At 39.5% G+C, this 25,057-nt stretch overlaps 1 protein-coding gene across 5 annotated transcripts; it reads left to right on the plus strand.

Moving 5' to 3' along the window:
- Positions 1-319: 319 nt before the first annotated feature.
- On the plus strand, positions 320-24,391 carry TMEM144 (transmembrane protein 144). 5 transcript variants are annotated; one of them, XM_039540846.1, is made up of 12 exons: positions 320-681; positions 6,186-6,386; positions 7,752-7,874; positions 9,117-9,216; positions 9,736-9,816; positions 12,134-12,215; positions 13,346-13,422; positions 15,287-15,405; positions 17,045-17,164; positions 19,427-19,524; positions 21,271-21,324; positions 23,321-24,391. In XM_039540846.1, exons 2-12 carry the CDS (start codon positions 6,248-6,250, stop codon positions 23,402-23,404), a joined length of 1,077 nt encoding a protein of 358 aa, XP_039396780.1. In that variant the 5' UTR covers positions 320-681; positions 6,186-6,247; the 3' UTR covers positions 23,405-24,391. The 5 variants fall into 5 exon arrangements, with proteins under 5 accessions (XP_039396780.1, XP_039396784.1, XP_039396783.1 ...); XM_039540849.1 differs by having other exon boundaries at positions 329-415; XM_039540847.1 differs by having other exon boundaries at positions 332-428.
- Positions 24,392-25,057: the final 666 nt, after the last annotated feature.

Genomic DNA, 25,057 nt, shown 5'->3' on the forward strand with positions numbered 1-25,057 from the left:
CTTCATTCTGGCATTTCCTAAATTTTGAGCACTTGACTGCAACCTCAATCATGTTCTTTTGAGTGTGATAGGTGTGTATGTGCATATATATCGCTACACACAAACAAATTAATTAAGAGCTAGTTACAGCTGCAGCTGCTGCAGGCACATATCAGTAGTGTGAGTGCCTATTTCTTTTCAAAGCATTTGACGGTTTTTTTTTTTTAAAGAAAGCTTTAAGTATTAGAAATCCAAAAAAAACATGGAGTTAAATTAAGCCTGCACGTCTCAAACACTGCACCCGAACTGCCTTAGTTACAGCAACCCTTGCTCCTGCTCCTCCTCCCGCTCCTGTCAGTGCCCTGGACTCGTGATCAGACCCAAGCACATGACATGAAGTAGCTGCTGATTCAGCGGAGCCACGAAAGGGAAGAAGGTGGGGTACCGAGGTCAGAATCAGAAGGCTGTTCTGCTTTATGTGCAGTTTGGGAGTTATCCCTTCCCCTCCACTCTCAACACACATACAGTATGGCACGTTCCCTTCAGTATCAAATGTGCCCAAAAGATAAATGAATGAAAGAGAAGGACGGGTGGGTGAGTGGGAGCCTTGATCACATGAGGAGGAGCAGGAACTGGAGCTAGGCACCGGCAGTTTCTGCAGAGCAAGTCAGTGCAGGAAGTCGGAACTGCAAAGAAACAATTGTAAGTAAAGTCACTGTAAAGGAAAACACATTTGTGTGCCTAGGAGTTTTGTAATGTGAGCAAAGAGATTGCAAGGAGGGTCACATAGATACACTAGTAAAAGCAGAATAGTAACGGGGGGGGGACATTTATAAAGCGCAAAGTAAAGGAGATGTTAATTTAAAAAATAAAATGGGCAGAGAGAAATGAAACTAAATCGAGCAGTTGGATTGACAGAGTAAATAGGTAAACCCATATTATCGCTTCATTAAAATCAGAGTAAGTTCCTGCCATTTGAATTAAACAATTTTAAATAATTTCAATACTTTTTAATAATATAATCATGCAAAGGCAATGAATGAAGTGAATGAAAGCCCAAAGGAGAGGATATACTGTGCGTATAATGCTTCTGAGGGTATGGTAATTCGCCTACTTAATGCTTCTGGAGTGAGTGAGATGAAAGGGGTGAAATATCTGCTGATGTAAATGAGCGAGGCTACGCTGAATTCTCAAGAGCTGAGCCCACTTCCAACAAGACACAATTTCACCCTAGGTCCTCTGTACAAGAATGCTGACTGTGGAAACAAATCCATTAAAATTGTAATTATTCAATGGACTATCATCCATGCTGCTTTTGTTTGAAAGGGGGAAAGGATAACAAAGAGTTTGAGTTCTCAGTTAACACTTGAGTTACATTTTTGAAGAGTTGCACAATATTTGCAGATGAGTATGTGAAAAAATAAATTACATGTGCTGTTGTTTCATTTGTGATTGTATTAGTGATTACTTGTTTCTGGCCAGATTCTGCCATCTGTATTCTAGTTGGGAAGTCCTTTACTCTAAGTGTAGTTCTCTTGACATCATGGAATAAGGTACTACTCAGCATGAGTAAGGGAGGTAAAATCTGGCCCTTGGTGAATTGAACTGCATATTTTTTCTATGAGAGAAAAAAGGTAAGTGAGGCATTGTCTTTTACTGGGCCAACCTACCTTGTCTTTCAAATATCTTGGGACCAAGACAGCTACAACAATACTGCAAACAACTATTTTTTCTATGTAATTTAAGTACAATTTTTTGACAACTTAGTCTGAAGAATCATCTTAAAAACATTTAATTTAGAAAGGAAAGCATAAGAGACCTTTCCTTAGCAAGTAATCAAATCTCAGACTCACATTTAAGTTTCATTGTAATACCTCTTTGATGTGAAAGGATTCTATGATAATCACAGTGAAAATACCCTCTTCAATGAAGAGATTACAGAGGGAATGAACTGTCAATGGCATGAGAGCTCTACAAATACCTGTTTTATTAACAAAGCTCCATACCCCAGAGCAAGCCACATTTTCTCTGAAGTTTTAACAGCATCCTTCATCCATCTTGACAAATGTTGGGGTAGGATCCTTGTCTTCTTTGGGGTAGGATCCTTGTCTTCATAATTGTATAGAAAAAGCATAGCAAATTCTATTATAAATTCTATTCTTTATACCTGGCCTGCAAATTAACTCAACTGTGGGCTATTTTCTAAGGAAACATAATGAAAATATAGGGCCCGATTTTCAGCTTGTATAAATCAGCAAAACCACTGACATCAATGGACCTCTGCTAATTTATACCAGCTGAGGATCTTGCCAATGCTGTCAGATCATCAGCCTTGCTACTGGCAATACAAAGCAGGCTTAAAGGGGGTTCAACTGGACATCCCAGATTTCTCCTTCTTCTGAAGAGGAACAGAAGACTGTTACAGAGACTGTAGCTACTGTCTACCCTGCAGTGCTGCTGTTGTCCCAACATCTGGAAGAACAAAGGTGGTTCATATCCATTTTTGCAATCCTTCTCCTGAGCTGTTCCAAGCAAACAGAGCTGTTCCAAGCAAACCCAGGAACTGGTATATAATATATATATAAAACACATATGGCTAACCTAAATGCTATGGGATGTCATCTCAAGGGCAAAAGGCATTGTTTTTTTCAAGTACAGTAGTTAAAAATAGAATCAGAAATTGGATCTGAGCTGAAATCCAGATCCAAGCACCCTTGAATATTTGGGTGTTTGAAAACTGAATTTACAGCTTGTGTCCATATTTCTGAAGAACTAGTATTCTTTATGTATTTCTTCCTCTGATTTTTTTTAAATACCTCTGCGGGCAGGGGCGGCTCTACAAATTCGGCCGCCCCAAGCAGTCATGCCCGGGAGGCGCCCCCGAGCCGCGGGAGCAGCGGACCTCCCACGGGCATGACTGCGGAGGGTCCGCTGGTCGCGCGGCTCAGCTGGACCTCCCGCGGCTGCGGGCGGTTCGCTGGTCCGTCGGCTCCGGTTGAGCTGCCGCAGGCATGCCTGCGGCAGGTCCAGCCGAGCCACGGGACCAGCGAACCATCCGCAGTCATGCCTGCGGGAGGTCCGGTCGTCCCAAGGCTCCGGTGGACCTCCCGCAGGCATGACTGCGGCAGATCCACCGGCCCAGCCTGCCGCCCCCCTGGGAAAGGGCCGCCCCAGGCGGGTGCTTGCCCCGCTGGGCTCTAGAGCCGCCCCTGTCTGCGGGTGTTCATTAATAGCTCTGGGTGCCCATCTCATAAATTAGAAATCAATATAATCATAAACAAAGGGCTGCCTGTAAATATATCCCTCTCAGCTCACACCTGCCTCAACCAAGAGGGAAAAGATGAGCTGCAGTGTGTCTGGGAGGTTAACGCACCTGGGCTGCAGCCGACTAAAGGGAGGGAACAAGTCAACCAAGGATCCAATATCAACTTCAAGTTATGTTCCCGTTTTCTAAATGGAGGTCACATTCCTGCTCTGAGAAATGCCAATATGAGTTTTCCCAACTCTTCTGGCTGCTGCCCCCCAGCCTAGCAACGTTATGTTGTCCTTGTCTGGATTGAGCCATAGCCAGCTAGTTCTCATTCAAGCTCTGGATCATAGTAAGATCCTGATTTTGGAATTAGAGCCTCTTGCCGGGTGAATATGGTTCCTGGATGCACTTATTGTGAAGTTACTCATGTGAGTTAGGTTGATAGCTGAGGATTTGTTAGAAAAAAGAACATTGCAACAAATATTTTGTAAGAAAGAAAGTACATAAAGTTATGTGGAATTTGTATATATCAAAATTGGAGTCTCCTTACTTTGAGTGTTCCTCAGTAACTGTCAGTATCCTGCCTTCAAACTATTTATGGTATATTATATCAACAGTAGATAGCCTTGACACTTCAGTCCTTAGGGGTGACCTACAAAGGAAAAAAATTAGCTTGTGGCCTTTTTTCATTTTTCTCTGATGTACACAGAGAGACTGAAAGGTTCTTTTCCTTCTTGTACATAATTCATTTTCTGCTTTGTGCCCCCACCCCCAGCCTCTTAGAATTAGCAGAAATGACAAGTCTAGTCTTTTTTGTTCTGTAATTGTTGTTGGAAGATTCTTTGGATGACTACTGGAAACTTTTTCAAACCTTAACTGAAGTAAGGGTGTTCAGTCTTAAAATGAGCTTGTCTCCTAAGTGCTTTAGGCAAATGGATTTTAAGGAAAACAGAGAGTTTTAAACAGTCTGAATAAGAATAACTTCCCCTTGCAGTTAATCAGAGGTTTCACTTCCTTTTGTACTTGTGGTGTAGTGCAAATACTTCTCAAGTCATACATAATCTTCCAGGGGACACAATATAACAATTTTAAATGTCAGAAACAAGCAGAACTCTCTCTTGTTTCCCACCACACACATTTTTCCTCAGGCATAATAAAAGCAACATTTCAGGGCTCCTTTATACACCATAGTGAAGTTCAGAAGAGCACACAGTTTTCCCCCTTTGAAGGGCAGCTTAAAGCACTGTCATGTTTTATGAGATTAAAAGCTACAGAATTGCATACTGTGTTTGCAGAAATGTAATAAAAGCAGGAAAATCAATACTATGTCAATGTTCTTAACAATGTGAAGATTTTCTTGTGCAAAACCCAGGTATGGTCCCCTACTTGACATGCACACATATGCAGATTAGTACAATGGCTCAGTGAGTGAACAAACATTCTGAACTTTTCATTTTATTCTTTCCTTATCTACTCCACATCCATCCCTGTGGTGTTTGAGTGCTGTATAGAGTTAACACTCCAGTGTGGTGTTTCTCAAACTGGGAAGTTAGTCTCTCAAGCAGTTCCAGCATTAGTTGCATTGCAGTAGTGCCTACATGCCCTAGCCAAGAATGGGGTTCCATTATGCTGGGTTTTTTTATTTACAAACATATAGCAAAATACAGTAAAAACTCTCTGAAACAGCTTCCATTCTAAATAGACCAGACAGACAAAGGATGTGAGGGGAAAAAAGAGGCCTAGAAAGGTGGAGTAAGTTACCCCATGCTCTTCTCATGGTGGGGTACCTCCTACTCCAACCGTAAGGAATCTCCTGTTTTTTTTCTTGGGTGTTCAAAGAGAAAACACCCCAACATCCTCCAGAGGGAAACATTTAAATAATTACATTCATTTTGCTCCATGTGGAGAGTGAACTTTTCACCTGCTGATACAAATCACTAGTTTCAAGCAAAACCTGTGACTCTGCTGCAGCAGTTGATAATAGTGCCAGTCCAACAGAACTGATAGTGAGATTATGGAGAAAGTGAGGTAAAGTAAGGGAATGGATGTTGGGAACACAGCTCTTCCTCCTCTGAAATAAAGAAAAACCCAGGAAATAGCTTTACATTAAACTCTCTCTTAAATCTACAAAAAAAAAAATGAAATGCCATTTTCCCCTCACTAAGACTAGATTACATTTCAGAAGAATTTTACTTAAATAGGTCCAGAGCAGCCCTTCCCTTGGGGAAACCCCACAGGAGTGGGGCTACAGGGTGAAGAAAAACTCTGCAAGCTTTCCCTCACTGTGTTCTTCCCAAAAGTTTCCATGGAGATTTAAGGAAGAAACTTTATGGGTTTTCCCCTTACCTTCTGCAGAAAAAAATCCAGGCCCCTTAAACTCCATGGATTGCACTGCCCATCCTCCCCTCCATTCTGGTTTCTAGGCAATGTGGTTGACTAGAGTCTCACTGCCAAGACTTCCTCCACCAAAGGAAGATGATTGCAGTGAATTGCCTAATACTTGCTGTCATGCAAACCTAAAAGACATCAGCCTGCTTGGTTCCAGGCAGTCTCCCATAGCAACATTCTGGAACTAGGATCATTCCAACATTCCAATATTAGCACCTGTCCATAAAGAAGCACAGGCCTTCCCTTAATCTGGATACATTTGAGTATTCATAATTCTGTATTATGGCTGTGTCTGTTCTCTAACTACTCATGTTTTATATCTCCATATACGCTTCTGCTTGAAGTTGCTTTTGAGATGAGATATTTAATGTGTATTCCTTTAGTGTCTCCCTTATCTAAATTTTATGGTGGTAGCTCATTAGGCTACATTATTCCTTACAATTGTTTTCAGCTTTTGGGAAGTAGAAAGCAGGACCTTTTAAACCCCCACATTACTAAAAATCAAACCCCATTAGGACTGCTATGATCCAATGACATATATTTATTTAATTCTGGTCTCTGTTTCCAGAAACTGTCTGAAAGGATCTTCATTAAAACAGCACCACAACAAGAAGCATTTTCAGAACAGAAATGAACAGCTGGACAGCAAATAACAGTTCCGTCAACAGCAATGGAACAGATCTCACTATCGGCTTTACCTCTTCTGCAATAGCTGTCTTTTTATTTGGGACAAACTTTGTACCTGTTAAGAAATTTGATACTGGTGATGGTAAACAATCTGGTTTTTTTAATAGTTTTACCACTTGTAAGAACCGTGTTTAGGTTTTACACACTTTCAGTTAGAATATGGAATCTGCTGGTTACTGAAACTTCCCAGCTATATCAGCATTAGCCCCAGCACAGCCTTCAGCTATAGAGAGAGGTGGAAGAAGTACAGTATTTTTTCCTCACAACAATTAGTTTTGTAAAAGCAATAATAAAAACTCAAGTGGAAAAACTTTGAGAAGCCCTTCTTATATCTTGCCATCCACTTAAGAGAGAGAGAGAGTGTTCTACAGGATGCTGCAAGATGGAAAAGCAAAAAGTGAAGTGCCTTTCAATCCCCCGCAGTTTGCAAATTCTCAAATACACACTGAAGTGTGTATTATTTACCCTTTATAGCTGGTGATCTATTAAATATCTCCATCCCTTGAGTCACGTTATTGTAGATAACATTAAAAGCAATCACAAGTAGAAACTTGAGTACTTCTGTCTTGGCAATCTGATAACACGAAACACCCCTTTAGTTTCCTACTTATGATTTATGATTTGCCACAGCACTTCACTTGCTTTATACTGGGGTCATGCTGTATCTAGGTATATGTGAAGACATATTATTATTCATTGGTTACCAGAATCCCGTGATCAAAAAAGGCTTATCCCAAATTACTTTTCTGTAACCATATCTGCATTAGAGGTGAATCCTAGCCTCTGTTTTCTCCTCTTTTTGTGCTAATCCAGCACTGCAAAGGGGACAAAAAAGCTGGTTTAAATATTCAACCAAGGATTTCCCTTGTGTAAGGGAAGTCCTGGGGGAGTAGGGGTATAAAGCCAGCAAATACTTCACCCACACCTGGCCCCTCCGAGAACAGGATCTGCTGGGAGTGAGAGGAAGTTTGGCCAGAGTGTACAGCAATCTGGCCACCGTGTGCAAGTTAGAACAGCCTAGATATTATTCTAACATGTTCATGGCTGGGAGTGGAAGGGAGGGAGAGTAACTCAAGTCCATCCTCTTCAAGAGCTAAGCAGAGCTCATGTGCACCTGAGGATCTGGGCTGTATTAACTCTGTCCAAGCAAATGCAGTTAGCAAGTGTACGGAGAATGTGAGAACCCAGAAATAAATGACTGGTTGACTGCTAACATCTTGCCCCAAAATATAACCTTTTAAAAATATTGTAACATGGCTACGTAAACGTCATAAGGGATAGTTCTCTAAAATATGTGACTAGATTTCAATTGTATCTGCATAATTTCATCTGAGATATATTATATGAACAAGAAACAACAGGCTCACACATACAGTACTTGAAAGAAATCTTTTTTAAAAACCATTGATGGTAACATATTCATTTATTTGTCTGTTTTCCCCTCCAGGAATGTTCTTCCAGTGGATTCTCTGTGCTGCAATATGGATAGTATCATTGGTGGTGAACCTTATTCAGAAAAGCCCTAGGTTTTGGCCTCTTGCTATGGTTGGGGGTAGTGTATGGGCTACAGGTAATGAGGAAGAGTCCTACTTCTTCAGAGACACAATAAAGCTAATTCCTCAGAGGAGGCAGAGATAATAACATTGAAATACTAAATGGATCTTTGTTATTTTCTACACTGTTGGATCTCTGCCATTATTGTATGTATTACTGTGAACATGAGATTTTACAGTTTTATCATTGACAGTGGTCTTCAGCAGCCTTATTTAAAAACCTAAAGTAATACAAGTACCAAATAATATCCATGTTTTAGAAGGGCTGAAGAAACAGAAGATGCTAAAGTTACCTTAGCCATATGGCAACATAGGCGGAATGCTTACATTTTAAATAGCTATAAGAAACCTATTGGCCCAAGTTTTTCAGAAGCCCAAAGTTAAGCTTCTAAATAAGGGACCTGATTTTCAAGAGTGCTGAGCAGCCAGCAGCTCCCACTGAAGTCAGTGGGAACTGCTGGGTGATAAGCACTGTCTGTGTATTTCCTAATTTTGTCCTCAAATTGGATTGATATAAATTAAACCTTAAAAAAATTGTCAAAAAAAAAAGAAAAACATGAAATGACTAGACAGTCTAAGCTGTAGTCCAGTGCAGGGCTCTTTAATAGGAAGCATCACTGCATAATATCTCTAAATTGCCTTGATGTCTTTTCATGCCATTGGTGGAAGCTAAAACACCCCAGGTTATGTGAATTAAAACCTAGTTGGTGAAATTTCACATAGCACCCAGTACTTTGAGTTCAAACTTTAGTCAGTGAAAAGGCAGAGTAGAACCAACTTAACCCACTTTAATGACAGGGAAACTCTTTGCAGAATACAGAATTTTTCAGTTTAGTATGTTCATGGGAAAATACAAAAACTCAAGAATACTGATCTCTTCCTATTCCTAAAACATGATTATTGCACAGTTAGACATAAATGTCATTCTCTTCTTGAGAGAGATTTAGAACCAGAGTACCAGGCATTCTTGTAGGGTTGAGGTGCATTAAAGACCTTACATACAATGCCTTCAGTACCTTCCTTTTATAAGCACCATAGCTTTCAAAATTGTGGATGATGGAGAATTGAAGAACGTGTGTTTGTGTGTGTGCATTTGTTAAATATTTAACAACATCATGTACTGCATATTGACTGATGTTCAAAGGATCTGGTCTTATAAACCATATTGGAATTCAAAGTACAAATATGAGTGCTCAATTTTAAAACCAAAATATTTTGGCATTAAAATAATTTTGCTTTTGTGTTTTTCCATATTGCAGGTAACATTACAGTTGTCCCCATTGTTAAAACCATTGGTTTAGGTCTTGGACTCTTAATCTGGGCTTCTTTTAATTTGCTAACTGGCTGGGCAAGCTCAAGGTAACTGCATTTAAACTTTAAACTACACAATGTGAATGCTGTCGTTTCTTCATTAACAACTCTAAAGAAAACACTCAGCATGAATGCAAAAGATGTATGAAATAGAAAAGGTTATTTTTTCTCCCAATGAAATATTCATGTTAATTGTAATCCATTGTGCTCCCTTATTTGTGAGATTCTCAATAAGAAGAAAATGTTTACTGGATCTTCTTTGCAAAAGACCCTAGATGCTCACTCATCTGATTAATTAAAATCATATTTTTCATGTTCAAGTAAAATGCTGTTTTTATTTTCATTGTTTTCTTTATCATAATTGTACATGGTTAAATTGATTTCTTTTAGCCTGGACATTTACATTTACATGCCTCTTGGCAAAACTTCACTAAGCATGAGCCCAGTCCTGATAATCTGGACTGCAGTGGGACTACTTGCATTAGTAAGGATTTCCAAGACTGGACTCTAATTTAAAATTTAATACATATAAATGGACTCAAATAAAACTGTAGTTAAATATTCCAGGTTCGGCTGGTTTGGAATTGACCCAGAAGAGGTATCAAAACCCATCTTAAATTATATTGGAGCTGGACTTTCAGTGTTAAGGTAAATATTCTTCCTAATAATAAACAACTTCTTTGATTTAAAAGATCATTGATTTAATTACTGAGGTATTGATTTAATAGGAGAGGATGTGTGTTAGTTGAATGAATTTTTCAAATGCAGTTCATTTAAAACGTAATAAGTTGTCCTACCCAGTGAGACAGAGAAATATTTTCAGAATTAGACAAATGTTAATTCCAATTCAATGGCAAAATAGGTCTTCATAAATGGAGAAGCACATTTTTATGCCAATGGACATGTTAAATACCATCCCAGATGTAGACTGATTGGTTGTCATAGTGAAATTACTCAAATGTTTCACTTTGAAACTTGTTAGGAAAAGCCTTCCCTGGAAAAAGCTGTGATCTCCTGGTGGAATTTGTCTCTCATCAATCCTTCAGAGAGGTGGAGTTTGCTGCTTCTTTGCCCCTTTCCATAGACTAGGCCACAAAACCATTCCTCAAACCTGGCATACTCCATAGATTCAGCTGAATCCAGGGCCATCCACACCATCTCTTGCCCCCAGAGGCTCTGCAATCCCCAGCAGTGAAACTCTGAAGCCATACTGCCAGAATTCCCCAACCATGGCATCCTCCAGAAGCCCCTACAGGGCATCCAATTCTTTATTTATTTATGGGAGCAGCTATTCTATGCAAGACACTTTCCAGGCACTTAGAGCTTGGCTACACTTGCGAGTTAGAGCACATTAAAGCAGCCCCAGGCACCCTAGCTCACTACCCATCAACACTGGCAAGGCACGTAGAGCACTCTAACTCCAGGGCTAGAGCGCTCCTAGTACTCCACCTCTGCAAGAAGATTAACACTTGGTGCGCATTGGCTGAAATGCCCGGGCATCAGTGTGAATGAGGTGTTGCATTACTGCACTCTGATCAGCCTCCGGAAACGTCCCATAATCCCCTTAAGTCAAGTGGCCACTCTTGTCATTGTTTTGTAATTGCTGCAGGAATGTGGATATGCCCTTTGAAAGCTCTGTTTCTGACAGCTGGCATGCTTATCTGCTCTGAGACAAAGCAACCTGTGGAATGCTGTGTGTGTGTGTGAGAGAGAGAGAGAGAGAGAGAGGCAGGGGGGAGGAGGGGTCTGCTGCTGTCTGAACTTACAAGACAGCATGCTGACATCCTGTCAGCCCCCCCAAAACCCACACTCTCTCTCCCCCCACATACACACAACACACTCCCTGTCACACTCCACCCTACCCCCCATCTACATCTGCAAGTGTAGCCATGCCCTTAGGGAGGATGGAACTCACAGTTTAAGCATTTCATCTAAGCTTCATAGGCCTGGGGGGGGAACAATATGTGTTTTCCTGGTCTTCATGGAGGAGACTGACATCCCCCCTTCCCAATATTCCTTCCTGTCCTCTCAGGAGGGGGAAGAACCATGCATGATGGGGACCTGCGCCGTTCCTTGGCATTCAAAAACAAACCCTGCCAATCCTGATTGCACATATTTACCTGATCAAATTTGAAAGTTAAATATGTTGGTAATTACTCCTGTTTAAACCTCACTGTTCCACACTCCTACCAAGCACAGAACTAGGCTTCTGAGGAGGGGCCTAACATTTTCAGTTGAATTTAACTGGAAAACAAGCAAGACTATAAAAAACAAACCAAAAAACAAATCAGAGTGCTGCTTGAGAAAATGGACCTAGAATTTCTATTCTCAGTTTATGTCCCAGGCCAAACGAAGTGCAGTAAGCTGTTAAGTCTGCTGCACAGAAGCTGTAAATGTAAAGGTGTGTTAAAAATATCCTTATTGTGAACTGTTTAGTTACCTTCTAGAAACACGAATTCTGGTAAACGTAGTATGCGTTTGCTTTTTGGAAAGAAGGTCTCATTCATTTTCTCCTCTCCTTACCCCTCACTCCCACCCCATGGAGGGTGTATATAGAATTTCCGTTGGGATATCCCAGTGTACATCTGCTATAGTTTGAAAATGCAGTACTGGGCTATAACAACTGTCTTTAGAAAAATAATGCGATGATATATCAGAACAGTGACATTTACATCCTATTAACATGACAAGAGGTAATTATAAGGACTGTACTACATTTTTAAAAGTAGATTTGATCAAAGTATATATTTGTGTTTTTAAATTAATTAATAAGATGAATTAAGCTAGCTAAGGGTTCATTTCAAGATATACTAAAGTGTGTCATTGTCAAACAAAGGATGAAAAATAAGGAACAAAATGAAAATGAGGATTACGCCTTCAATGACTTTTTTTGCCCTGGGGTATTAAATGTTATGTCGTCATGAACTGATGTTTGCTACATGTTAATGTACTTTTCTCTTCACAGCACTATCATATTTCTTTTTGTAAAAAGTGAAGTTCAAAGTTCTTCAACTTCGTTAGAAGTCACTCCATTACTGAGAGAAAGGGTAAGTGCTCTGACTATTGTTTTACTTCACTGAAAATGTGCATCAGCATAAAAAGAAAAGCAATTACTTGATGTTACCCAGATTTCTCAACATTCATGGTCAAATGGAGATGCGTATTTATATGAACTTCAATTCAAACTTGTAAGATCAATAGCATTTAGCAACAGAAACAGCTTTTCACAACAGTCTGGTTGTTACTGGCTTGGCATGTTGTATAGGTTCACAAGTCCTTTTCCATTATGACACAGGTTTAATAAATGATTGAGAATATCCTCCCATGTCAGAAAGGGGAAATAATTTTAATTACAGCTTTTGGAACTAAAACTGAGCTGTAAAAGTAGAATATTAGATAAAAGGGAGCAAACAATGTGTCTTGGCAGCCAGATTCCCTGCTGCACAGCAGAGTGGGGAAGCTAGCAAGCAGGTAATTATGACTCCCTGTTTCTTGACCCTGCCCTTCGCACAGGTTAGAGACCTGAAACTGGTGCCAGATGGCTATTGTCCCTTAGGGAGCATGAATCAGGCAAGGATAACTGGAGCAGCACACTTCAGTCAGTCTCCCCCTCACTATGCTCCCTGAACTGGGGACCACAGGGAGGGAGGTATAGGAGCCAACTATGCCCTCTGGGATTCCTCCTTATCAAGGGAATCTTCAGCAGGGGATTTGTGGGTGGAGCAAAGGAAGCAGAGAGTAGCATAGAATCTGCTTGTATTATAGAGAAGGATTCATTGTGTGCATGGGAAGGCAAAAATAAGCAGAAATGGTTATGGATATGAAATGATACTAGTGATGGCAAAGGACCCACACAGTCAACAACAACACTGGAAACAGAACAAACAAAAACCTCTGCACCCACCAAATTTAAGGGAAAACATGTTTTGAAATCCAAATTTGTTCTTGGATTCTCTCTCTACAATGTGTTGAGTTAAGCCGCAGAGTCAGATACCCTGAAGCATTTCAAATCCTGAGCCAATCTTTTTGGCTTGGGCCTATCTGTAAACCCATGTCTCCTGACTTTCGTTCAGAAGATGTTTTTTCCCCAATGTGTGACTGTTCTATTTTAAAAGATGCACTTTTTTTGGATGTTTTCCAAAACATTTGACACTAAAATTTTAACTGTTGTCAACAGTCAGTCAACAATTCTGAAAATACCTATTCTGATGCTTCATGGGTAGACAGTCTTTCTCCAGTACGAAAAAGAGTAATGTAAGTAGTTACCATTTCTTTTCTTCATTCTGGCTAGTTGACCTGGGTTTCTTGAAGGTGCTACAAAATAGTAAAGGAACTTCTGTGTCCTGTACTATATGAAGCACATTCTCACACTGTAACAAATGAATAATTTTTATAAATGTTAGTATTATAATGAAGAGGTGTAACTGCAAAACTGCTTTGGTACATTTTAACTGAATAACAATGTTTGTTCTTCTAATTCTTCAATGTACTGTCTCTTACTGGCCACAATATTAATTACAATTACAAATTATCTATTACTTAAAATAGATTTTCAGTGACTTTTCAATTGCCCCAATGTGTGTTTATGCCATCATATGTAGAGATTACAGAAACACAGGATGCTGTGGTCAGTTTGAGTGCAAGACTGTGTTTATTTTCTCTTAACACAGACTTAGTTTAGGCTTGAAATTAGGCAAAGGTTTCTAACCATCAGAGGAGTGAAGTTCTGAAACAGCCTTCCATGGGAAGCAGTGGAGGCGAAAAACCTAACTGGCTTCAAGACTGAGCTTGATAAGGTTATGGAGGGGATGGAATGATGAGACTGCCTATGATGGCATGTGGCCCATCGGTGACTGGCAATAGCAAAAATCCCTAACAGCTGGAGACAAGACACTATATGGGGAGGGCTCTGAGTTACTACAAAGAATTCTTGCCCAGGTATCTTTCTGGTAGGTCTTGCCCACATGCTCAGGGTCTATCTAACCGCCATATTTTGGATTGGGAAAGAATTTGCCCCAAGGTCAGATTGGCAAGAGACCCTGGGGGTTTTTCGCCTTCCTCTGTAGCATGCAGCAAGGGTCACTCGCAGGTTTGAACCAGTGTAAATGGTGAATTCTCTGTAGCTTGAAGTCTTTAAACCATGATTTGAGGACAGTAACTCAGCCAGAGGGTAGAGGTTAATTTCAGGAGTGGGTGGGTGAGGTTCTGTGGTCTGCAATGTGCAGGAGATCAGATTAGATGATCATGATGGTCTCTTCTGACCTTAAAGTCTATGACTCTATGGGACTTTTACCTGCTTCCTTTATGCCCTTTAGTGGGTCACCCTGTATACTGGTTCTAAATGTTCATAGCTACCACCACATCTTAGTAAAGTTCATTGTTGGGTCTTGTCATTAACCTGGATTGTACATGCTTTAGGGCAGGGGCTGTCTCTTTGTTGCATGCATATACAGCATCTAGCTCAGTGGGGCCTTGGATAGGGCCTCTAGGCACTACTGTAATATAAAAATAATGTGACAGAAGGTGTAATTTCTATATCATTACTAGCAATTTGCATGTGCAGAATGTTTTACATAATATCATTCTCGACCTGTTATGTCTCTCTAACTACTCAGTGACAGACTTGAAGGTGGCAATTTTACAATTAAAAAAAATTCAAAAACAGATTCCAAAGAGAGACTGCTGAACTTGAATTAATATGCAAATTAGATACAATTAACTTAGGTTTGAACAGAAACTGGGAATGATTGGGCCATTACACTAACTAAATCTATTTCCCCATGTTAAGTATCCTCACACCTTCTATGAGTCATCTAGATTATCACTTCAAAAGTTTTTTTTCTCCTGCTGATGATAGTTCATCTCAGTTGATTGGCCTCTTACAGTTGGTATGGCTATTTCCACCTTTTCATGTTCTCTCTATGTATAAATATTTTCTTGCTGTATGTTCAGTCTAAGCATCTGATGAAGTGGGCTGTAGCCCACAAAAGCTTATGCTCAAATAAATTTGTTGGTCTCTAAGGTGCCACAAGAACTCCTGTTCTTTTTGTCTTGAGTATATTATCGAGTCTACTGATTAATAATGACTTCCCCTCTCTCTCTTCTCCCCACCCCCAAGAGGTTGTACCCTAGCAGTAGTAGCTGGAATATTCTATGGTTCCAGCTTTGTGCCAGTGCTGTACATCAAGGACCATGGTAGAAGAAATGGAACGGTATACACAGGAGCAAGTCAATTTGGTAAAGTCCAATCAGCCATTTTTATTTCACTTTATAACTACTGTATATCCTATTAATTTTGTAAATAGATTTGGTGATTTTTTTCCATGCCTCCTGGTGTTATGTGGTGACAGAGTAGTCGGTGCACATGATTCCCCACTACCTTGCCCCGTTTGTAGTCACTTACAGCTATGCAAACTGGGTGCAATCACTTGAATGGCCAATCAGGCCCAGTGAATGCCAAACCTCACTGATGTTTAGACACAGTTTCATTCACAACAGAATGTTTTTTCTTTGAAGCATTTTGAAATTTAGTCACATTTTCTACTTATTTTTATTGTGAGGCCATCTAGATTTTCACTGTTGCATTGGTAGGCAATATTCCAAATACATAAGGAGCCTAATAATATACATGTTTGGTTTCTTCATCCATTTTTCAGCTCATGCTCTGCTTTTATTGTGCAGAAAATATATTTATATGATGTTTATATTAATTGTCCCCATACTTAATGGGGGTAATTATGAATTATGGGAAAATATAGAGACCCCCTGCTTTAAGAGTGGATATGCATTCAGCTGCAGCCAAACAAGACAAGCTCAATTTTCTCTCTCGGTTGCAGGCTTCCAGTGGCATTAATTCCACCTGGGGTGGGTGTGAGAGAACACAAGGGCTTACTATTCCATGCTCCTCCAGCCTGGCCAGTACAGCATCAGAAGTGAGTAGGTTGAGGGCATGAGCCCAGCCCAAGCAGGGGAGAGAGACTGATTTAGTGCCTACTAACTGAGTTGTAAGGAGCATTTCAAGCCATCCTTCCCCAGGGTTAATGTCCCCCCACTTTGCAGCCCTATCTGCTTCTCCTCTACCTTCCAACAATTCATGCAAGTGTTTTGTACCACGGTCATTCTCTTGCAATTTCTTGTCGGAGTGGAGCCTTCATAAATTTTTCTCCTCACAGTGCTGCAGTAATAATGAACCAAAGTCTCTAATTAGGCAGGTGGACAACAAGCTTCTTGGCTCCTGCATTCTTCATCACCGCGCTGCCGGGGAGTTGGGCTGGCTCCTCCCAAGCCTGTCCTGACCCTCCCTGGCAGGAGTTCAGGGACCAGAGGGAAGGGTCCTGCAGGCCGGTTGTGGCCCGCAGGCCATAGTTTGCCCCCCACCGACCTAGAAGACAGCGCAACAAGCTCAGGAGTGCAGCATTAGGACAAAAACAAGGGATTCCTTTTCTTCTTGAGTCAAAAACATTGGTGCTTAAGTGTGAGGTTTCGGCACCCAAATCCCACTTTTAGGCTCTACTGTGATCCACGCTCTTGAAGTCCATTCTAATCCTACGTTTATATGATTTTATGGCATAGTCATCGCAGTAGAAGTCCCTTATATAATTTAAGTTGCATGATTGAACAACTCCATTTATAGTAATATTTGCAGTCATGTTTGTGTCACATGGGTAATGCAACAAGCTCCCTTCCTTTGTTTTTCTTATTTTTGTTTTATTTAAAATGGATGGACGATGACCAGACTTCAAGTTGTTAGTAGTAATGCCTTGTGCATTTTTGGCTTTATGCACACTATGTATGAAACAGCATAGAATAAGATTAGTAAAAATATTTACAGTTACTGTGATTTTATATCTTTACCTCTGTGCCATTTCTGTTTCAGATTTAGACTATGTTTTTGCACACTTTAGTGGAATCTTTCTCACAAGTACCATATATTTTTTGATCTACTGTGCAGTCATGAAAAATAAACCTAAAGTTTACCCTGAAGCCATAATACCAGGTATGACTATTCAATAAAATAGGTATTAATTTAAGTTACTTCCTGTAATAATTTCAACTGTATTACTATAATTATTCCAAATCATACTCTTGGGATTATAGTTAATCTTGGAAGTACATTCTCTTGACTTTTGGTATCTTTTGAAAGAGCACATGTGAAAAGGTTGGGAGACAATGAAAAATTGTGGTCCAATTTGAAATGTGATGTTGCGTGTTAAAGATGTTCTGAAATTAACACTTTGCCAGAACTGAGAACACATTGCCCAGAACTACGTATTGTACTAACCTTTGAAAATTTTAGAACTTCTGTGGGGAAGGAGTGAGGAGAAAAAAATATATCCTCTTTGCGAAAAGCCAGATGGTGAATTAGTGTCACTGCAAATGTAAGAAAAATAAACAGAAACTGAATCAACAGAAGTTGTAAATTCAGCGCATTTGGATTACCTTTATTTTTCCAGAACTCAATATCTAAGCAGGATTTTTATGACACCCATATAGTTTAAATAATCTTAAACCAAAAGATGCTTTGACCTCAAACTCTTGTCCTGTTATTAAATGATCAGTGATTAACTGATTTTTTTTTCTAATTTAATGCTATGAATAACACCCATTGAACAAAGCAAAACGAACAAATAAAAATCCAGGCTAAACATTTGTTAGACCCACATATGAATGCAAAACCACAGTTTCCTAAACAGCAGTATAATAGTAAAGCAATTAATTACTCCATATGTGTGTTCTTTCACTTTGGTAATAATGCATTATTTTACTATGTTATTGCCATTTAGAAAAAATATTTTGTTCACATTGGGGGTGGGGTTCTCGGCCTGAATTTCTGTAAGTGTTCTTTGCTGTAAGTGTTAAGAGAACAAAAGTATAATAATTAAATCTGCCTGGAACAAAGACTAGAGTCTGAAAGAATGATTCTTTTGATTTCAGCAGAAGTTCTTCTCTTTCTAGCCCACTCTATCAATATTTACTTTTGCTAGTAACATTAAGGCACATATTGTACTTCATATTTTGTCTTTATGTAGAGTAATAGAAACATTTAAGATACCAAATTTCATGCTCAATATTAAATGCAAACATTGTATTATGAAAAATATTCTAAATACATTTACATCAGTCCTGACTGTTTCAGTCAAATCCTACTGGGGATCTTAGAAAATCTGCCCAATGAGATCAAGCCATATCTCCACTGGGCTAGCTGTGACAGACTGACAATATCCTCTAATATCCTGAACAAACCTTATCGAATTAAGATAAACTTAAATAAATAAAGTTAAACTTTATTGAATTAGGTTTAATACCTCTGGGGTATGTTATATTAAAAATGCAATTCTTTATATGTTATTGTATGTACCTTCTCTAGTAGGGAGGGGGATGCTAACATACTTTCTCCGTTATCAATCCTTTGAAGGAACCAACAGGCAAGAAAAAGGGTTTTGATTGATAGTTTTAAACTGACTCAGGGCCTTCTTTCTGATCCAGCAAATGGACAGGACTCCTGGTCCACACAGAGTTCCAGTCCTTAGGGTAGGGTTGGAAGGACGAGGCCCACTGGGATCTCATAAGACTGGCTGTTTGCTCTGAGCTGAATTTGTAACCACAAGGAGTCCCCTTGGGAGGGAGATTGAAGAACTGCTCTCTCCAGAATCCATGTTAGCACTGGTAAACTTACTAGCACATGTGTGTGGTTTTATTGTTTTTAATATGTTTTCTCTGTAATGCTTTTTACCTTAAGAACAAAGTAAGCGTGCATAGAAAGTGCTGTGTGGTACCCTGTAACAATTACACCTGTTACACATCTCTGAAGAGAAAGAAGCAGGTGTCCAGGGGCAGCCTGTCTGTGCTGGGAATAATAGTGTAGGCAGGGAACTGTGCCGCCTGGAAATTCCCCAGTAAGAAGAGAGAGAGACACACAGAGGTCCATCCAAGAGCAATGGTTGGGAAGCTGGGAGCCTGACAATGGGTGCCCTTGCTGAACCACTCAGGGGAAATACAGATGCTGTTTCCCTGAATTGTGTCACCACCTAACTGCTCACCCACGAACACTCCCTGTGGTGTTACCATTCCATGGCCATTTCTCTTGAAAAGGATGATTTTATCCCATAAGGTTAGATTTAGATAATCAATCGTCAACATACTATTCAGATTCTGTTTTACATTTGCACGCAGTAAATTGTGATGTCTTTCACTGCCTGCTGTAGGTGGCCTATATTTTGTTGTACATAGTTTTCTGACTGGAATTTGTTGTATCTAGGATTTGTTGCTGGTGTGCTTTGGGCAATAGCCAATTGTTGCTGGTTCATAGCTAATCACTACCTCAGTGCGGTGGTCAGCTTTCCAATAATTACTGCGGTGAGTACCTTTTTTAAAAACGTTGTTCACTGTGTCATTATTATTTTAAATGAGGGGTTTCTTTTCCCTTTTGGGGGATAATTTGCAACTTTGAGGTGTCCAGTCTGTACAGCCAGTCTGTAAACTTTTCTTAGGACCCCTAGTTCTGTGTCTCCCGCATTGCCTTTGGCTTTTAGGAACGTATAATTGTGACAACAACCATCTTGAGTGGCATCAAGGGTTGAACTAGTGGCCTCCAGTGCTAAAAGCAGTAGTAATTTTTTTAAGTAAGAGAGTCAATCTCTGTAATAGACCCTCATCCTCTGTAGATGAGGCACGGGGAGCGGGGAAGGAGACACTGATCAGTCAGTTACATGATTTCATCTTGGCAGTTACACTGTTCACTGTCTTCCTCACAATTTGTGATATTTTCTGTCTTTAATATTAATTTTGCATAAAGTTATGAATTCAGATACTAATCCTTTTGTGTGTTTTCAATACCTAAAACATGTTCTTTGTTAAAAAGATTAATGGTACTAGTTGTGTAACTGAGATGAGCAGCAGTTGACCAATTTTGCCTATTTTATTTACATATATGATACAGAACATATGAGCAGTTAGTCTTTTGTAGCTAGATAAGTTTTATCCTCCACTAGATAAAGGGCCACTTTGCCAGGTACTCTATATCAGTGTAAGAGATGATGCAGCAAATGAGCTTATGCTGTTAATGTATGTTTCTTTTTGTAGAGGGAAACTGTAGTCTTGTGGTGTCAATCGTAATTTTAGCTTCGGATGAAATGCACTTCTTTTAGTTTGAATCAACCTCTCTACTCCATTTTAGAGGGGTTGGTGACTGGGTTTCCAGACAGCTCACTGTCGCACACTTGTTATTGACTCTCTTCCCCCCCTTTATTCACCTTGCATGTATTAAGTGTAACATGAGAACTCATTCATTGCTGTGTATTTTAAATGACATCTTTAGCTTTCACTGGGAAAAGAATGCTCTTCATTATCACTAAGTTTGCTGTCAGCTAGGAAAACTGTAGTATAACGTCATTGATAAATGGTAGTTTTATGACCTGTCCACCTGGCCTGACCCCTTGTGGATTATCCAGATTCTTGCTAAATAAAGGATGATGTATTTTTAGTCATTCACTTTCACAACAAGTGTTTAAGGCAAACTTTGTTCAAATAAAAAAAACAACAAGGAGTCCTTGTGGCACCTTAGAGACTAACAAATGTATTTGGAGAGGCTTATGCCCAAATAAATTTGTTAGTCTCTAAGGTGCCACAGGGACTCCTCGTTGTTTTTGCTGATACAGACTAACACGGTTACCACTCTGAAACCTTTGTTCAACTAGTTAGTTGTAATAATGAAGTAAGTATTAGGAATAACCATGGTAACTGCTAAGATCGTGTGCAGAAGCCTGAGTAGCCTCCTCCAACCTGGACTGCAGGTGAAAATCTAAGGTGAGATTTACTAGTTGGAGAATATCAAGAATGAATATAGTGGCAGGTTCAAGGTTCAGTCTCTGCAGTCTAATTTAGGTCCAGATCATACCCTCTCCTCAGATTTCCTCCCACTTTTTTTCCTCCTGCAGGATTTACTGACCCTTCCTTTGAAATCCTTACAACAGTGTTTATGTTTTGTTCATGAGCATTTACAGTTGCATTACACAGGAAGGAAAGGTCTGAATTAAGTATTGAGAAAATTGCCCATTTTTAAGAAATGCTACATATATTAACAAAGCTAACTTTGTTCTTTAGGGCCCTGGCTTTGTAGCTGCTATGTGGGGAGTCCTGGTATTTAAAGAAATAAAGGTAAGTCCAACAGTGTCCTAACTTTTTACCTGTATCTGACTTCAAGAATTGCATGTGAAACCTGAGACTTGAGATATATGGTACAATGCTGTCACCATGAGACGACTTCTGCACCTGTCATAAGTGGGCAGATACAAGATGGAGCTATAGGACCGTTGTTATGCCAGAGTATTTTTTTCTAAGAAAATGTTTGATGTGACTGTGCGGAGCTTTCATTCACTTTAGAAGAATTAAAACTTGAATTCCATATCTGTATAAAAAGCAGTGAGATAGCATGAAGGACTTTTAGCAGGATCAGGAGACAAGAGCCCAAGAACAAATGGATTGTTTAAGAATATAACAAAAAGCCTTTTAGATATTAAACATGTTTTAGATTGACATGGACCAATGTACTAAAACATGTTTTAGATTAATGGAGTACTATTTTTGGATATCTGAAAGAAGATTTTGGAAGTCTCATGAGTAGACCATATAGTTTGCTGTAATTTTAAAAATTATATGCTGTAAAAGTTCTACATTTTGAAAGATGAAAAGGGGAGCCTTTAAAGATAAAATTAGTCTCTGATGTTTAGAGAGATTACTAAATTCTATCACTATAATTAGAGCTGGATGAAATATTTGTCATAAGTTTCCCCCCCCCTAGTTGAACAGTTGCTTGCTTCTAGTTTGTGAAATTTACATAAAACTGAAGAGCTTTGATATTTATTTTTTTTGGTGGGTGGGGAGGGATTGAAAAGCCATTTTCACTTTAAAAGTCACCCTTGTGAAATTTGAACAAACTTCTAGAGCTGGTGGTGCCACTGTCCCATGAGTCACATTGTGTAGTGGATTGGCACATAGACCCATATAAGGAAATATGCACCTAATTCCCATTAAAATCAATGAGAGTTAAGCGCTTTTGCTGAAAAAGGGCCTAAGGCCTAGATCTTTAAAGGTATTGGAACTTAAGATCATGCAAGTACTTGAAAGTGTCATTGACTTCAATAGGACTACAGATACTCACATACTTAAGCATGTGCTTACAGGTACATCCACACTGCAGTAAAAACCTGCAGCCCACAATCAGTTGACCCAGACTCGCAGGGCTCAAGTGGTGAGGCTAAAAATTGCAGTATAGACATTCATGCTTGGGCTTGCAGCCAGGCTTTGAAAGCCACCCCCCTTGCAGTGTTTCAGAGCCCAGGCTCCAGACCAAGCCCGAACATCTACACTGCAATTTTTGAGCCCTCTGAGCCCAAGTCAGCTGACCTGGGCCAGCCACGACCATGCCACAGGCCTCGTATTGCCATGTGTATATACCCATAAGCACATGCTTAACTTTAAGTAAAGTAGGTAAATATCATTGTCTGAGCTATATATATGAGAAAAGTGAGGCTCAGGGAGGTTGGCTGACCCAACATCACACAGCAAGTCAGTATCCAAACCAGGATTAGAACTCAAGTTGCCCAGTTAATTTGTAAAAATCTATTCAACTAATTTTTGCCTCTTTTGCTGTTTGAGAATTGTCCTTGAGTAGAATGAAATTTCTCAAAAATATTCAGTTATTTGCTGAATAGTTTTTGTGACTAATTCCCATATAAAAACATATATGGCTGTGTAGATTACTCACGGTGAGCTGCTTTGTGAACAATCTTTATGAACCCAGGCCAGCTCCCTTTGAAGTCAACGGAAAGTCTCCCATTAACTTCATGGCGTTATTTAAGCAATGTTTGGCTGGGTTTGAATGGACACATCAATCATGTTTGGTTCCCTGACTGGAAGACAATAACTCTTCTGTTATAAGCACTAATGTTATATGAGTTTGGGATTCACTTTCCATGAGTCTTCACTTAAAATTTGTTTCTGATAAATGCCATTTCAGAAAACTTACTTATTCATGCAATCTACTATAAACAACCCAAATTCACCTTCATTTTACTCCCCCCCTCCTTTTTTTTAAACACTGCTTTATAAACAAGTGATGTTACATTTTTCTTCTCTTTCTTTGACTCTATAGGGATTGAAAAACTACCTGTTACTCACCGTAGCATTTTGCGTAATTTTGGCTGGGTCACTCTCCACAGCGTTTTCTAAAATTTGAAGGGATTGCTTGGACCAGCAGATGGTGCTACTAGTGAATAAAAACGCTCTAAGAAGACTGCGATTTCTGACACTTTCTGAGCTGATTAATAGATCTTCACTCTCACAAGAGACTGCTGAATATTCATAATTCACGTTTTTTTATGCCAACTGAGAAAATTCAGCAGAATTTGTTTCAGGCCTGAAACAAGTAAAAGATAATATGGAATATATTTTTTAAATATATTGGAAGATGCCAGTGTTGTCTTTCTGGATGATTGTAGGAGCAAAAACTGGCCTTCAAAAGGTTTCAAATATTTTTTATAATTTTCTGTTATAGTGCATTGGTCTATAAACTATCATTGAATCAGGATAAGTTTTAATTCATCTTTGCAGGTTGGAGGATAAAGGGAATGTTAATTCTGGGTTCTTAATATTTTACTTTGCAAGGTGGTACATTTGTTTTAATATATTGTGTGTTCTGGTGTATTAGGACTGATATACAAAACAATCTGGCAACAAAGTAACCATAACATCACTGAAGCAAGGTTTGTTGGGGAGGGGGGTTGTTTTGTATTGTTAAGACGTTATCTATTGACGTGTCAGTTTACGTAAAAAAAATGTATCGGCTATTCACTTTATAGTTTTGAATGTAAAAGCTCTGTTGTTATTGAAATAGTCAACAATGTTTATTGATGATCATTTTGTTTTGTTTGACTGAAAGAAGTAGTTTACAGTTCCACATAAATTATGCAAATATTAGTACCTTGGGCATCATTCTTGAAATATTTTCTAAAATCTACTCAGTTGAAGTAGAATTGTGAGGAAGTATGCAAACAATTTATTCTGGAACTGGAGCAATACCTTCAGTGTAAGAAATGTAAGTTTGTTACCAGATTACATATACAGTTAAACATTTGTTGACAGGCACCAACTATTGTGCATTTTCTGACTAGTCAGACTTTTTCATACAGCACATTCCATATTAAAGCTGTAGCTGTCACAGTAACATTTTGTAATTGGTTATACTAAAAAATCATGGTAATTTCTATGTTGTCAAACAGGTTTTGCTCGAGGGCAAATTGCATGTGATGTATCATGACTCGATTTGCATGTACAATTTCAATTTCAAAATAGTGGTGTTAGTCTGTATCCACAAAAAGAACAGGAGTACTTGTGGCACCTTAGGCCTGGTCTGCACTAGGGGCGGAGTTCGATCTAAGGTACGCAACGTAGCTGAAGTCGAAGTACCTTAGTTCGAATTACTTACCCGTCCTCACGGCGCGGGATCGACGTCCGCGGCTCCCCCGTCGACTCCGCCACCGCCGTTCACGGTGGTGGAGTTCCGGAGTCGACGGGAGCGCATTCGGAGTTCAATATATCGCGTCTAGATGAGACGCGATATATCGAACTCCGAGAAGTCGATTGCTACCCGCCGATCCGGCGGGTAGTGAAGACGTACCCTTATCGACTAACAAATTTATTTGATCATAAGCTTTTGTGGGCTACAGCCCACTTCGTCAGATGCATAGAATGGAACATATAGTGAGGAGATATATATATACATACAGAGAACATGAAAAGGTGGGAATTGCCTACTCTAAGAGGCTAATTAATTAATTAATTAATATGAGCTATTATCAGCAGGAGGAAAAAAAAAAACTTTTGTAGTGAT

The sequence above is a fragment of the Mauremys reevesii genome, linkage group 5 (genome assembly GCF_016161935.1).
Source record: "Mauremys reevesii isolate NIE-2019 linkage group 5, ASM1616193v1, whole genome shotgun sequence".
Taxonomy (NCBI): domain Eukaryota; kingdom Metazoa; phylum Chordata; order Testudines; family Geoemydidae; genus Mauremys; species Mauremys reevesii.

Coding starts and splice junctions, on each gene's coding strand:
- TMEM144 (XM_039540846.1), top strand. CDS start 6,248: ATGAACAGCTGGACAGCAAATAACAGTTCCGTCAACAGCAATGGAACA. Junction 9,817..12,133: donor GCTGGACTTTCAGTGTTAAG/GTAAATATTCTT, acceptor TTCTCTTCACAG/CACTATCATATTTCTTTTTG. Junction 21,325..23,320: donor TGGTATTTAAAGAAATAAAG/GTAAGTCCAACA, acceptor TTGACTCTATAG/GGATTGAAAAACTACCTGTT.